The sequence below is a fragment of the Rhinatrema bivittatum genome, chromosome 8 (genome assembly GCF_901001135.1).
Source record: "Rhinatrema bivittatum chromosome 8, aRhiBiv1.1, whole genome shotgun sequence".
NCBI lineage: Eukaryota > Metazoa > Chordata > Amphibia > Gymnophiona > Rhinatrematidae > Rhinatrema > Rhinatrema bivittatum.
In genome coordinates, this window is record NC_042622.1 from 29,911,892 (window position 1) to 29,926,157 (window position 14,266).

Genomic DNA, 14,266 nt, shown 5'->3' on the forward strand with positions numbered 1-14,266 from the left:
TGCCAGCCGAGTTGGTGCTTCGGATGACATCGGCTCCGTCGTCAGAGTCCCACCTCGACTGGATCCTTCCTGCGCTTGTCCCGCTCCCAGCGTAGTCCGTGACCAGCCTCCTCGGGCTGTGTAGGGCGCGCAGTGGGACAGGGTGGTCCGCGACTCAGTTCCGCGGGTGAACTGAGTAGGGCACCATAAGAGACAGTGCCAATGTCCTCCTGCCTTGCGTCTTGTCTTGTTTGGATTTCAAGTTCCTCGTCATGTTTGTGATGCCGTTGCATCAACCCAAGTCTTCGTCTGTGATGCCGTTGCATCAATCTTAGTCTGCCATGTCTTTGTGTCAAGGTTTCCGTCTGCCATCATCCTCAGGCCGGCCTGCTGCTCCATGCCGTTCCAAGCGGCAGGTCTGAAGGGGCTCGGAATGGTCGAAGGACCATTCACATTCCAACATCTTCCTGTTGTTGGCCTTGGGAGCTTGCAGGCCTGGCGGAGGGTAAGACCGTCTGACATGGTGGATCATGCTGTCAACCTTCGGTTCAGTCCTGGATCCTTCTGGGGTCGGGCTGAGGCCCAAGGGCACACTAAAACACCCGAACGTAACAATGGTAACACCCCTTTGAAACTGTGCCGGCACATGGCCCTAAAACCAGCAGACGTAGGCTCCTGTTTGGCCTGGATATTTGTCGGCTTAAAAATTCAGCACCCCAGGCAGTTGCCTAGGTTGCCTATGCCTGCATCCGGGCATGGCGGGATTTTGGATCACCATGCAGAAGCTCAGTTTCCTCTTGACCTGGGGTTGGTGAAAGCTCCCCCTTTTTACAAGAATCTCATAAAATATCCTATAGTTTCTTTGATTCCTGCCAGGATCTCATTTTATTTAATTTTATTGTATTTGTTTTAAATATTTATTGCCCACCTTATCACAAATAGTGCTCTAGGTGGGGTACAGCCACCTCCTAGCCAAAATTAAAAAACAAAATGAAAACACATGTAAAGAGGCTCCAGTTATTACAAACCTCATAGGAATAAAATGCAATTCTCAATAAATATCCTTCCTTTGTTTCTATGATTTTCATATCTCTTAGAATACTTCACTCTTTCCAGCAGGGTTTACATCACTGGTACAGCCAGATGTGACCTCTACGTACTAAAATAATTACAAAATACTGTGTGGCGTGGCTTAATGTATAAGGATTCTTTTAAAATGATTGACCTTGGAGTTGGACCACTAATGCAGTGTGGTGCTGCTGTGCGCCACCGTGCACAGAGCTGGCGTCAATTCCTGTCTTATGCTGTCCCGCACCCCAGGTCGGCCGGGGCTGGGGATGCTGGGGAGGCTGCACTCACGGTCCACGGTGAGGAGTAGCGGGGGGTGAGGGGAAAGAGCCATGGTCATCGTGAAAATGGCGACGCCTAGTGGGCAGATTTAGCAGATATCTACTGTGTACCTCACCTTGAGCTTCCAATGAAAAGGCGTGAGCTACCTCCAAATCAATAAATAGATAAAATGACTCTGGGAGGAGCCCTGGTGCCTGGCCCTGCCTGAGGGCTGTCCTTGCAAGGACTGCATTAAAATAAGTTGAAAGGGGATAAATTAGGAAGGGGAAAAAAAACCAACCTCCAGGTGGCTGAAAATGATTTGAAGGCTATGTTTATCCTACGAGCAGGAGTGAGCTTCCAGTTAAAAGCAAGAGTGCTATTTACTTACGAGTGGCCATCATTCCTCCCAGATTTATTCTAAGTGCTATAAAATGTTGTGGCTGCCGTGCTAGCCCACTAGCAGGCCGATTCAGTAAAGTCCGCGGGAGAGCGGACGAACGCCTGCTCTCCCGGCACGCGCACAGGCCACTCGCCGGTGCATACGATTCAGTATTTAAATTAGGTGGTGTGGTAAAAACGGGGAAAAGGAGGCGCTAGGGACACTAGCGCGTCCCTAGCGCCTTCTTTTTGACAGGAGCGGCGGCTGTCAGCGGGTTTGACAGCCGACGCTCAATTTTGCCGGCGTCGGTTCTAGAGCCTGCTGACAGCCACGGGCTTGGAAACCGGACGCCGGCAAAATTGAGCGTCCAGTTTTCGGCCCGACAGCCGCCGGCCCATTTAAAAAATTTTTTTCTTTTTACTTTTTTTACCCTTCGGGACCTCCGACTTAATATCGCCATGATATTTTGGGTAGGCGCTAATTTCTTAAAATAAAATGTGTGGCTTGGCTGCACATTTTACTTTCTGCATCGCGCGGGAATACCTAATAGGGCGCTATTAGGTGCCGCGGGTTGGATGCGCGTTTTACGCCCCTTACTGAATAAGGGGCAAGGGAAACGCACGTCCAAGAGCAGGTTAACAGTGCGCTCCGTCGGAGCTCTGTGCGCTCCGTACTGTATCGGCCTGTTTGATAGGTAGAAATCAGGGTCAACAAAAAAAGCTGACTGCAATACCCGTTTATCGGGCTCGCTGAATCCATTTCTGACTAGCTTTTGAGAGTTGCACTCCATGGCGTAAGGAAGGGAGCGGAGCTCTCAACGGCTTAAGTCCCAGATAAATTTGGTTCGCCGAAGGAATGGGCATCAACTACAGTTTTATTTATTTATTTATTTTTTTTGCTGACCTTTGCAACTGTTAGAAACTGAGCAAATACAAAGCACACGGGGGCCAGTATAGAGTGGAGGGGGGAGGGAGGATTGCGACGCTGGAAGGCTTTTAGGAATCCAGTCCAAACAGAAATCGTAGGGCGGAAGTCCCTCATTTCAGGCTGAGACTTCACTGTGTATTTCCCCTCCCCTTAGCCTTCATCTGCCAAGATGCTCTTATCTGTTCCCTTCTCCTCCCGATTCCGCACCTTCTGCCTTGCTGCCCCGTATGCCCGAGCAGGTGCGCTAGTTTAAACACTCACCTTTTTTTTAAAAACTGCTTTTAAATCCTAAGTACTCCTGTAAAATACACTTCTCGCAGGCGCCTGTTTGTCGTGCATGATTGCAAGCTCCTGGGAGCAGGGACCGTCTCTTATGTGCACTGCGCGTCTAGCAGGGCTTTAAAATTGATAAATACCTAGTAGCAGTAAATTTTTGCTCAGTCTTCAAATTAAAACAAAAGAAGCCCTGGTGTAATCCGAAGGGTAGCTCTTCTAGAAATCTTTGCATATTATTGAAAATCAAGGATTTTATAGATGAAAGCAGAATTTAATTACTACGAGGTTCCTTTTCCCCTGTGTCATTGTTTCCTATTGAAGAAAAACTTCCTGCCATACTAAATAGTAAAGGTTGTAATGGGCCAAGCTCATCTGGAAAAGTTTGTGTGTACTTGGGGACTGTTTAATTAAAGAACAGCAAAAAAAAATAAAATTAAATATCTCTTTTCTACTTATATAACCACAGGTTTCCCTCTTTCATAAAACACTATTTTAAAACAAAAAGGAAATGACTTAGCCTCCAATACAGTTACTTACAGTTTGCTTTTCCTAACCACCAGAATTAAAAGCTATCAAGTCGATACCAGAAAACCTTTGCCTTGCATTTGACATGGAAAACTGCCTCTGAGGGACCGCTTTGCCTTGTGGAAGGAAGACAGCAGTTTTGGTATGCAACAGTGTCAAAAAAGAAAATATGTAAGGAAAGTTATCCCATGAGCAGTCGATTGCAGCAGGTTGTACTTCAGCTCATAAACGGGCTGATACAGTAAAAAACGCGAATGCCCGCTCTCCTGTGCACGCGATTCACTAAATGAATTTACTTAAATTAGGGCCCGTGGCAAAAAGAGGCGCTAGGGACACTAGTGTGTCCCTAGCGCCTCTTTTTGGACAGGAACGGCGGCTGTCAGCGGGTTTGACAGCCGACGCTCAATTTTGCCGGCGTCGGTTCTCAAGCCTGCTGACAGCCACTGGTTTGGAAACCGGCCGCCTGCAAAATTGAGCATCCGGTTTTCAACCCACGAGCCGCGGGCCCATTTCAAATTTTTTGTTTTTAATTTTTTACTTTTTTTAACTTTGGGGGGTCTCCGACTTAATATCGCCATGATATTAAGTCGGAGGGTGCACAGAAAAGCAGTTTTTACTGCTTTTCTGTGCACTTCCCCAGCACCGGCAGAAAACGCCTACCTTTGGGTAGGCGCTAATTTCTGAAAGTAAAATGTGCGGCTTGGCTGCACATTTTACTTTCTGTATCGCACGGGAATACCTAATAGGGCCATCAACATGCATTTGCATGTTGCGGGCGCTATTAGGTTCGGGGGGGTGGGATGTTGGACACACGTTTTCGACGTGCTATTACCCCTTAGTGAATAAGGGGTAAAGCTAGTGTGTCGAAAACGTGTGTCCAATTGCGGGTTAACAGTGCGCCCCGCCGGAGCGCACTGTACTGTATCGGCCCGTATGTGTCAAAAAAGCAGGCCTGACCACTGGCACATTCCCAGAGAAACAGCGCTGTGCAGCTCAGTCTGGGCGACATGAGAAAGGTTACAAACCTGCTGCTGGAGAACCTCTGTACAAAAAAAATGAGGCAGTGAATAATGCGCTATTCATTTCGCCAACTGACGCAGATAAAGTCTGCTGCATCAAGTGGGGTAGCGCAGACGATAGGAAAAGGCTTGTTCCTTTGGGAAAATGTTAGGAGGGAATCGGAGCTTTTATTTGCACTTCCTGATGCCGTTTTCCCCCTCTGCATCTGTTGGCCTTTCCATCTTTTCCTGCTAACGAAGCTCCGCTCTTCTAAGCCTGCTCTGTTGCATCCATTTTTTTGGATTGTGATACATTTCTCTGAGCACTGCAGCCTATGATCCTCTGCTTTTTGTCATGATCCGGAGGCCGCGACAGCAAGAGCACACCCCACGGTCTGTTTGCTACGGAGGTTCAGGTGCTCCTTGCCGCTATTAAAACATCACCAGGGATGTAAACCCGGGAATGCCAATAAGATAAAAGAGCCAAGTGCTTAGGAGCAGGAGGTTGCGAACCAAGTTCAGACACTGCTGATGCTCCTTCTGACTTTGGGCAAATTGCATCATTATCCTCTTTTGCCTCAGATGGGGACAGGGAAATCCTTACTGTACTTACATGTAACTTACCTTGAGTTACCAATGATAAAGTCAGGGGCAAAAAAAACCCCAAACTAAACCCATTGTTATAAATTTATCAGTGAGACGTATTTTTATATTATGGTATTAGAGTACCTGTCCCTGACTTTATCCACCAATCCTCTGGCCAGCCGTTGCTTTGACTTGTTTCATTAAGAAGTCTGGGGTAGAGTGTAACTGTCTTTGAGCTAAGCTTAAGACATTTGCTAAATGCACCTTATTCTCATCATTCACCAGTCTTCGACATCCTGGATCTGAGCAGTAGAAAACACCTAATCATCAAATTTGTATACGGTAAGTAAACAAAAGGTAAGAATGAGATCCTCATACATATGCGCCTGTAAGTTAAAACATTGAATGCAGAAAAAGAGAACATAGTGCATCTCTACAATCCTTACCACTCCCTCAGTGGTCCTCTGTGCTTGTCCCTTGCTCTCTTTAACCCAGGTTCTGTTTTTGTCCATAAACTTCTATTAGTCAAGTTGACTTAAGAGTCGATTTTAAGACCCATGTGCGCACATAGATGTGGCTATTTTATAACATGCGTGCGTTGACGCGCGCGTGTCATAAAACATGATATCCACGTGCACACGTGCATGCTGGATATTAACATCCGCACGTGCATGTGCGGGCGGGTGGACTCTTCTGCGCACAGAGAGGGGGGGATTTTGTAAATTACGCGGGGCGACGTGATCAGCCTTTTTTTTCCCAGTTCCCTCCCAGTCCTCATCCCAATTAAGGAGCGGACTGGGAGGGAACTTCCCTACCCCCCCCCCCCCCCACCTAACCTTCCTTCCTCTCCACTCCGACCCCTAACCCCTACCTAGGTATACCAAATTTTTTTATTTCTGTACTTACTGGTCCTCGGGAGCAGAAGTAAACTCCACGCGCTGGCCGGCTGCCGGTGCGAGCTTCCCCGGGACAGGGTCTAATGGCGCTGTCCCATCCGGCCCGGACCACATCCCCGGACCACCCCCTTTTTTTAACTCGGCCCGGCACTTCTGCGTGCAACGGGGGTGCTTTGTAAAATGCCCCATTTTTTTTAAGCGCACCGGTCTTTTAAAATCAGGCCTTTAGGGAATAGCTAGCACTTATTACTGGCATTAGTGGCATGGGATCTTTTTAATGTTTGGGTACTTGCCAGGTAACTGTAGCTTCGATTGGACAGTTTGAAACAGTATTGCTTGATAGATCCTCAGTCTAACCAGTCTATGGCAATTTATGTTCTTGTCTCTACTTCCTTAATCCCTTCACCCTCATTCCCATGACCCCTGGGGTTCCCGCCTCCTTTCCATTCAGAGCTCCACCTCCTCTGTATTCATACCTCAGAGGTATTTAACTAGCTCCATCCCACCTTTCCTGAAGTTATGTGTTTAGAACTTTAAGTCTGTCCTCAGATGCCTAACACAGTAAAGGCTGCTGATCATTTTACCAGCCACCCTCTAGCCAGACTCCATCCTGCTTATATCCCTACCTGGGAACTCTCCAGGTTTGGCCAGGAGACTCCGGAATTCTAAAGGAATTGCCAGTTCTCCGGGCCAACATCAGAAAACTCCGGGTCCTGCTGCAGAAGCAGACCCTGGAAAAAAAAAGTCACCGGGCGGTGTGCGGCTGAAGGGAGATCTATCGGGACTGCACAACCCAGGAGGAGGAGGAGCGTGGGCCCCAGGCCGGAAGGAAGAGACCCGTCGAGCCATATGCGCGAGGAGGAGGAGGAGCATGGGCTCCACGCTGGAATGAAGATGGGCTGCGATGAACTCATGCAGAAGATCAAGGAGCACTTCCCTCCCCCCACCCCTGAAAAATGGAAGAGATCCATTGCCAATGCAGCTGCAAGGAGGCGAGTAGGAAAGAGGAGGAGCTATATTGGGCCCATGCAAGGGAAGGTGCTTGAAGGAGCCTTGGAAGAGGAGGCTGCTATCCTTCAGGCTGATACAGTAAAAATTGCAGGAGAGCGGGCAAGCGCCCGCTTTCCCGGGGTGCGCACAGGCCACTCTCCTGTGCAAGCGATTCAGAAAAAGAAATTATTCAAATTAGGGCCCGCGGTAAAAAGAGGCGCTAGGGACACTAGCGTATCCCTAGCGCCTCTTTTTGGACAGGAGCAGCGGCTGTCAGCGAGTTTGACAGCCGACGCTCAATTTTGCCAGCATCGGTTCTCAAACCCGCTGACAGCCACGGGTTCGGAAACTGTACACCGGCAAAATTGAGCGCCCGGTTTTCAACCCATGAGCCGATTTTATATATATTTTTTTTTAATTTTTGATTATTTTTAACATTTGGGACCTCCAACTTAATATCGCTTAATAATGCTGCTGGCAGAAATTAAAGCCTACCTTTGGGTAGGCGCTAATTTCTCAAAGTAAAATGAGCGGCTTGGCTGCACATTTTACTTTCTGTATCGCGCGGGAATAACTAATAGGGCCATCAACATGCATTTGCATTTTGCGGGCGCTATTAGTTTCGGGGAGGGTTGGACGCGCGTTTTTGATGCGCTATTACCCCTTATTCAGGTTTGGGGTGAGGACTGTGTGTGGAAGGAGTCAGTGCGTGTGTGTGGAAGAAGAGAAGTGAGTGCATGTGTGTGAGTGCATGTATGCATATGATAAGAGGGAGAGAAGTGTGTATGTGTTTGTGTGAGAAAAAGGGAGAGCAGTGAGTGCATGTGTGTGTGTGGAAGGAGGAGAGAAGTTAGTGTGCATATATATGTGTGGAAAAGGAAGAGGAATGTGCATGATAGAGGGAAAGGAAGTGTGTGTATGTGAGTGCATGTATGTGTGTGAGTGAACATGTGAGTGTGCTATTGTGAGAAGGTTTGTGCACATGCCGACAATCTCAGGGTGACAGGAAATCAAAAGTTCCAAGGTATGCTTTATATATTTTTGAAGTTGTGGGCACACATTATTCCAAATGAAGTCGCACAAGGGACAATATCACCCATTTGTGCATAGGACTTCAACTGCTTCCTTGGGTTTTTGCAGCCCTCATCCATGACTCTGCATTTTTTTTTTTTAGTATTAAATCTTAGCTGCAAGGCTCTAGGCCTCGTGTTTTCCACATCTTCCTGGATGTCTTCCCTGTTGCAGGAGCTATGAACAGGAATTTTAACCTGGTCGGAAGGCGAGAGTTATGCCTACTCTGCAGACCATAGCGGCAGCTTTCTCTGCTACTTCAGAAGAGCACTGAACCTCAAGGAAGGCTTTAGTGACCTTGCACCTCGGAATGCAGCAAAGCAAAAACATAAGGTGTCTGTATTTTGCCAGATAACATAGCTTTATGGTAAGCAAGTAATATTTTTCAAAAGGTTTAGCTCAGAATTGATTTTATGTTCTGCCAGGTTTAAAGGCAAGAATTACAAAAAAAAAAAAAAAGCAATGGAAATATAGGGGTTTAGTTCATGAAACATTTACCACTTGTCAGTTTCTCAGCATCCGGAGCTATGTGATCTCAAAAAGCTCATATACTACACTCTTTTGTTAATGCAATATAAAAAAAAAAATTATATATATATATATATATATATATATATATATGTTTTCTCCAGAACCAGGGCAGTTGTCTGGACTCCGTATTGCAGATTCCTTCCTGCAGGACCTGACACTTCAGGTACAAACTAAGTTTTGGTTTTCACTTTTGTAATATCACAAAGGAAAACCTCCTCCACCTGAAAAAATTCCAAGTTCCCTCTGAACAGCAGCAGATTCCAATTTTTTTTTTTTTAAATATCTCAATGTCTGAAATATTTAATAAGGACATTTTTTTTAGTCCTTAACAACTCTTCTACAGAAGATTTATGCATAGTTTAAAAAAAAAATGCACACACAAACAAAACCCCTTCCCCAGACACTAGAAACCAAATTAGGTTTATCCCAGACATTCATTCACCAGCAAGCTTTTTTGTGTGATTTCTTGCAACATTCCCTAACATTAGCATTCAGTGTGCTTATTTCATGAACAGCCGAGCCTGAAAGTAAAATGACTAATGCCGCCATTTGTGTTAAAACAAAAGAACACTTGGACGAAGCTACAGCCTTAGGCAATATTATAAATAAGCCTTTTTATTGAATATCAATAAATTGCATCTAGAATTATAAAAAAACAGTACAAAATATGGCATGTAAAAATATAAATACCAGTGTACCTTTTAAAAATGTAAACATTCTGTTATGATTACATGAAGACAATGTACATATAAAGATCCATTCAGAGGGCACCTGTCAATAACCATAAATAGGGTCTTTCGGCATACACCTGTCAATGGCCGGGTTTTCCACAGTCTGCCATTGTATCGTTTGACAACTGCACACTGTTTAGTCACAGTTCTCTCCAAAAGCAGTTGTTAAAGGAGTCCCGTTAACAGGTGCTGGAGTGCATAGCTGCTCTGTAAACAGGAATCTTGTTTGAAATGGCTACCAATGCCTTTCACAGACATTGTTAATCGTATAAGGCATTGCAAATTGGCATTGTGCTATGGGAAGGCAGCTGCCTTACACTAAACAAAGATAATATTGCATAGCTACACCTTGCGTGGCAGTCTTCTGCTGCCTATATACACACACACACATATGCCCCATGAAAAGATGAACTCTTTAAATTAACAGTCTGCTCTAGGTCCTTCATTAAAATAATTTTAATCACAATTACTTTTTCTTCAAATGGTTAAAAGTTCTACCAGCTGCAAGGACTAGAGTGGTAGACAAAAAAAAAACAAAACAAAACACCCCAAAAACAAACAAAGTAAGTCACAAATTTTTTTTTTAAAGTATGAAACTAAACATTGTGAACCATTTAGGCCTTGAAGCGGCAGAGCATCTTGTGTTTTAACACCCAGGCTGGGATGCTGGCATGGAACGTTTCTCCTCTCCTAGGCACTATTGGGAGGATGTGCCGCAGTCAGTGGGAGGGGGCCCAGATCTCTGTGCTGGAAGTGGAAGAGGGGCAGGAGGGAGGGCCGTTAGCGTGATCCGGAGCAGCCCGTCTCCTGGTGTTTGTGGAGCAGTGACATTCTAGAGAAAGTCCGGGAGCAGGTCCTGCACTGGTATTTCTTCACGTCCGAGTGTGTCTGCAGGTGGGCTCTTAGGTTAGACCGGTCAGCAAAAGCCCTATTGCAGTGGGTACACGAAAAGGGCTTCTCCCCTGCAAAAGGAAAAAAAAAAAAAGTTTGTCGGTTAATTAGCCATCATGCTATGTTTACACTACAGCACATTCTGAATTCTAAACACGCAGATTTTGCTTAATGGTATCGTAAGCCCTGAAGCAGTTCAGAATCTTCTTATAAAGGGTAAAATGCTCCGGTTTTTACTGGTGAAGTCCTAGCAAGGGATTAAATGCCTGCTACTGGGGAGGGGGGGGAGGCACTATCGCTATTTCCTTCCCCTTTTCTGTTTCACTTAAACTGAAAGAGACAAAAGCAGCAAGCAGTGCTGTCTAAAACTCCCTTTCCAGGGGACGAGTGTGCATGTTTTAACGCAGAAGGTACAATTAAGTCTTTCTGGTTTCCTTTACACAGAGTCTTTTAGCACTTGAAGAGGGTGTGAAATCAGCTCCAAATGACAATTAAACTGTCCCTGTGGCAAGAAGAAAAGCCGCTGTCTGAAAGTATTGTAAATGTGATACCGCTTGGATTAAAAGCTAAAAGCTTCAAGGGGCTGGCAGCTGGGAGTCTGCTGCTGTGCCTAAGGCTTGACAGTAACAGGTGCACCCTACTAACAGCCTTTGCTACATTAAAGCACCTGCCTACCCTGGCTCACTCCTCAATAGGGCCATTAGCCAAACAATGGAACTGATGAACTTCAGCACTGCCTTTTTTGGGGGGGGAGGGGGGGGGCTTTAGGGTGCAGAGTTAGCTCCATTTCATCCCTCTTAGGGCAGTTAGGGAATGATGATACTGGAAAACGGTCAATACTAGTTTTTAATCCCACATAGGTAGTGGGACCCTGGGTATATCTATAACCATCCCCTAGGGAACGCCAAAAATCAAGGCTGGCAGTAAGTTAGAAAGAAGGCTAAACCTGCAGGGCATAGCACAGACTGGGATGTTAGGTACCACACGTTATCTAAAGGGCACACCCCACAGAGAGGTGTTTGAAAGGGGGATTAAGTTGGCCCCTTGTATTACAGGACCGAACTAAGGACAGTAGAAATCAGACTAATGCACAAACATGTGTCTTTTCAGACCATCACGTGATGTTTGCTCAGCTATTAGACTTAAGATCACCACCAAGCCCCCCTTCCCTACTGAGGAACAAAAGTCACAGGAGACTGAAAGAGGTGTTTGTAATGGGGGGGGGGGGGGCTTTACAGTCGATTTGGTCCGCCTTACAGTCCCCCTGCCAGAAGAGAAGCCTAGTTCAGCAGCCCAGCGATTGCTCCATTTACCCGTGTGCGTCCTGATGTGGCCCTGCAGGAGCCAGGGTCTGGAGAAGGCCTTGCCGCAAATCTTGCACACACAGGGCAGCGTGTGGCTCCGGATGTGCATCTTCAGGGCCCCCAGGCTGACGTACTCCTTCTCACAGTACTTGCAGCTGAAGGATTTCCTGGCCTGGGCGTCACAGTGCAGCTGCCTGTGCTTGCTCAGCCCCGCGAAGGTGGAATAGGATTTGTTGCATTGGTTGCACTGGAATTTCTCAGCTTCCGTTGCAGAGGAGGCCGGACTGGGAGGATCGGAGGTCTTCCCCTCGTCCTCTTCACTGGACAGGGAGGTGAGGTCGAGAGGCTTGGTGTCTTCGCTGGAGGCGGCGAGGGTTTTCGTGTATTCGGGCTCAGAAGGGAATAAACTGGACAGAATGCCAGCGTCCCATACCAGAGATGGATAGTAAGTCCCCGAACTCAGGATCTCCGGCTGAGGTATGAGCGGAAGAGGATACTTCTCGTACAAATACGGGGAAACGATCACTGGAAAACATGAGAAAAGCGATTAGTTAATTATTTTCATAATTTCGAAATTATACAAGTCAGATCGACCCTCCTTTGGTTGATCTCATATAGATCACGGTTCCTTTTTTAAGTAAAATTCTAAAAAGTAAAAAAAATGCTTACATAAGAGCCCTTACAAGACTACCAACTAGCCGGACCCCCAAACAGCAGAGCCTGACCCGCACTTTCCTCCAAATGCAGCCTCAGCAAAATGCACGGCGACCCGCTGCTCTGAACGGCTCCTCTCCTTACCTGTCTGGCTCTCAAGCTCGCTATAATTGGGCTTCTTGCTGGCGGTGAAGTGCTTCTTCACGAGGAAGGACCGCGGCATCGTGAAAGCCCCGCCGGAGCGACTCAGTTCAGACGCAGGCTTCGCTCCAGCCTCCGACCTCGGCCGCACGCTGCAGGGATCCCGCGAGCGCAAGCAAGCCCTGCCAGCGCGTGCTCCCGCTCCTAATAAGGAGCCCGTGGCCTGGGGCGGGGCTATGCTAATTTACACTTGTCACTTGCGGTCCAATCGGGAGCGAAGGGAGGCGGGGCTTGCAGCTGCAGGTGGAGTGACCGCGGAGTCGGAGGCTGGGGATCCCGGCGCCTCACCTGCTCCACCCCTCTCCCCCCCTCCTTCTCTGCCCGCTGTTGGGGGCAGAGCCGGCGGGTCACCACTAAATCATCACCCCGGCCGATTTCCTTAGCTCGAGTAGAGATTTATTTCCAAAAAGAAAATGTAAAAAATGGCAACGTGCATCAAACCTTCCCCCCCTCCCTCCCGGCACGTAATGGCTAACGTAACGTGGAGCGTTTCACGATGACCGCAACACCTTCTGCTCCGGTTATTAGGCTCCGTTGCACGGGCCGGGTTCGGCTGGCTGAATTGCTTTTCGGCGAGGTTGAAGGTATTTGCTATCGCGTCCCGGGCGGAGCGCCGGGTAACTTTTCTCGCTAGGGATGCAAATAAACGCGTTGTGCTGCCTTCCTTGGCTAGACTGCAGGCGGCCGGATGGGTTTTACATTCCGCCCCCGCCTGGACGGCGCCCCCTCTCCCTCGGGAGCTCGCTGGATTCCCCTGCACGCCCCGTCGCCGCGAGGACCCTCTGAAGAATCAGAACCTGCCCTCTCCCCCCCGGCCGGCGCGTGTCTTTCTGTCGGCGCTGCACGAGCGACCGTCTTTGGCCTCGCCGTGCAAGGTGGGGGGGGGGGTGTCACCGTTTCCTGGTTTGCGCTCGTTCGCACTCCTCCTGTTTTGGTGAACTTTGGTTGATCCGGGCAGGTCCGCACGTGTCAGCCAGGTGGCACCGACCCTGCAGCATTCCAGGAGGGCAGGTGCGAGCGATGGGAGCCAGAAGGGGAGAGCTGCCCCCTGCTGGCCGATGGCGCTAACTGGCGAGCGTCCCTCTCGATTTAATGCCTTGAGACCTATCCGGCGGAGCAAGGAATGCTGGCGCCTCGGGCAACCGATTTAAGAGTCGCAGGTGGCCAACCTGATGGGGCAAATTGTACTGCAGAATTACTGGCCGGCTGTTCGGGCAGCGGCAGGCTCTGTCTGTGTTTTACATTGTTCTCTGCTACTATGCCAGCTGTAGCAGTAAAAACTTGAGTTATGGATGGGGTGAATCAATGTATTTGTAAGGTAGGCAAGGTGCTGAGGTGATATTTAAGTACTTAAAAGTAAAATAGTTTTCTTTGCAATAAAAATTATTTTGAAAAAAAAACAAAACCAAAACAAACAAATCTAAGGAATCTGATTGCCCGATGCAGGCCGAACAGGGGCCCACGTCGGTGGGGCACTTTTCTGTGAACACTGCGGATTCTGATGCTAACACGCCATTTTTGTAAAAGATAAGTAGTAGGTTTTTTTTTTTAGGCTTAGAGACGCGTTGCGGTTTATAATTTAGACATAATAAACGTAAATTTGAACCAGCAGATGAAATAAAGCACTTGTGCCGTTTGCAGCCCATTGCGAGGCTAGAGACGGTAAAATGATCTTGGCACTTTAACATTTATCTGATTCTGTGTTCGTTTTTTCTTAGAAGAATATATATTTTTTATAATATTTTTTTGAAATAGTTTTGTGAGCATTATATTGTTTTTGGAACCTGTTCTTTTTTTGTGGGGTAATGAAAAAGATCACTACATGTGGGGTCAACTTTGCGATATAGTGAAAAAGAAATCTTCGTAACGCAAAGAGGACAAGAATCCGTTTAGGTTTATGTGGGTATTGTGATGCAGTCTAATCCCATTACCAAGCCCAGCCCATTCTGGCTTCCTTCAAAAAGCGGCATACTTCTCTGTTCAAGTTATTCAGTTT

The 14,266-nt window shown here is 47.4% G+C and overlaps 1 protein-coding gene across 1 annotated transcript; it reads right to left on the bottom strand.

The window, feature by feature from the left end:
* Window positions 1-9,071: 9,071 nt before the first annotated feature.
* On the bottom strand, window positions 9,072-12,559 carry SNAI1 (snail family transcriptional repressor 1). The gene is made up of 3 exons (XM_029613607.1): window positions 12,214-12,559; window positions 11,425-11,940; window positions 9,072-10,182 (listed from the first exon to the last, which is right to left on the bottom strand). The coding sequence occupies exons 1-3, from the start codon at window positions 12,290-12,292 to the stop codon at window positions 10,001-10,003; spliced, it is 777 nt and encodes a 258-aa protein (XP_029469467.1). The 5' UTR covers window positions 12,293-12,559; the 3' UTR covers window positions 9,072-10,000.
* Between the last annotated feature and the right edge of the window lie 1,707 nt (window positions 12,560-14,266).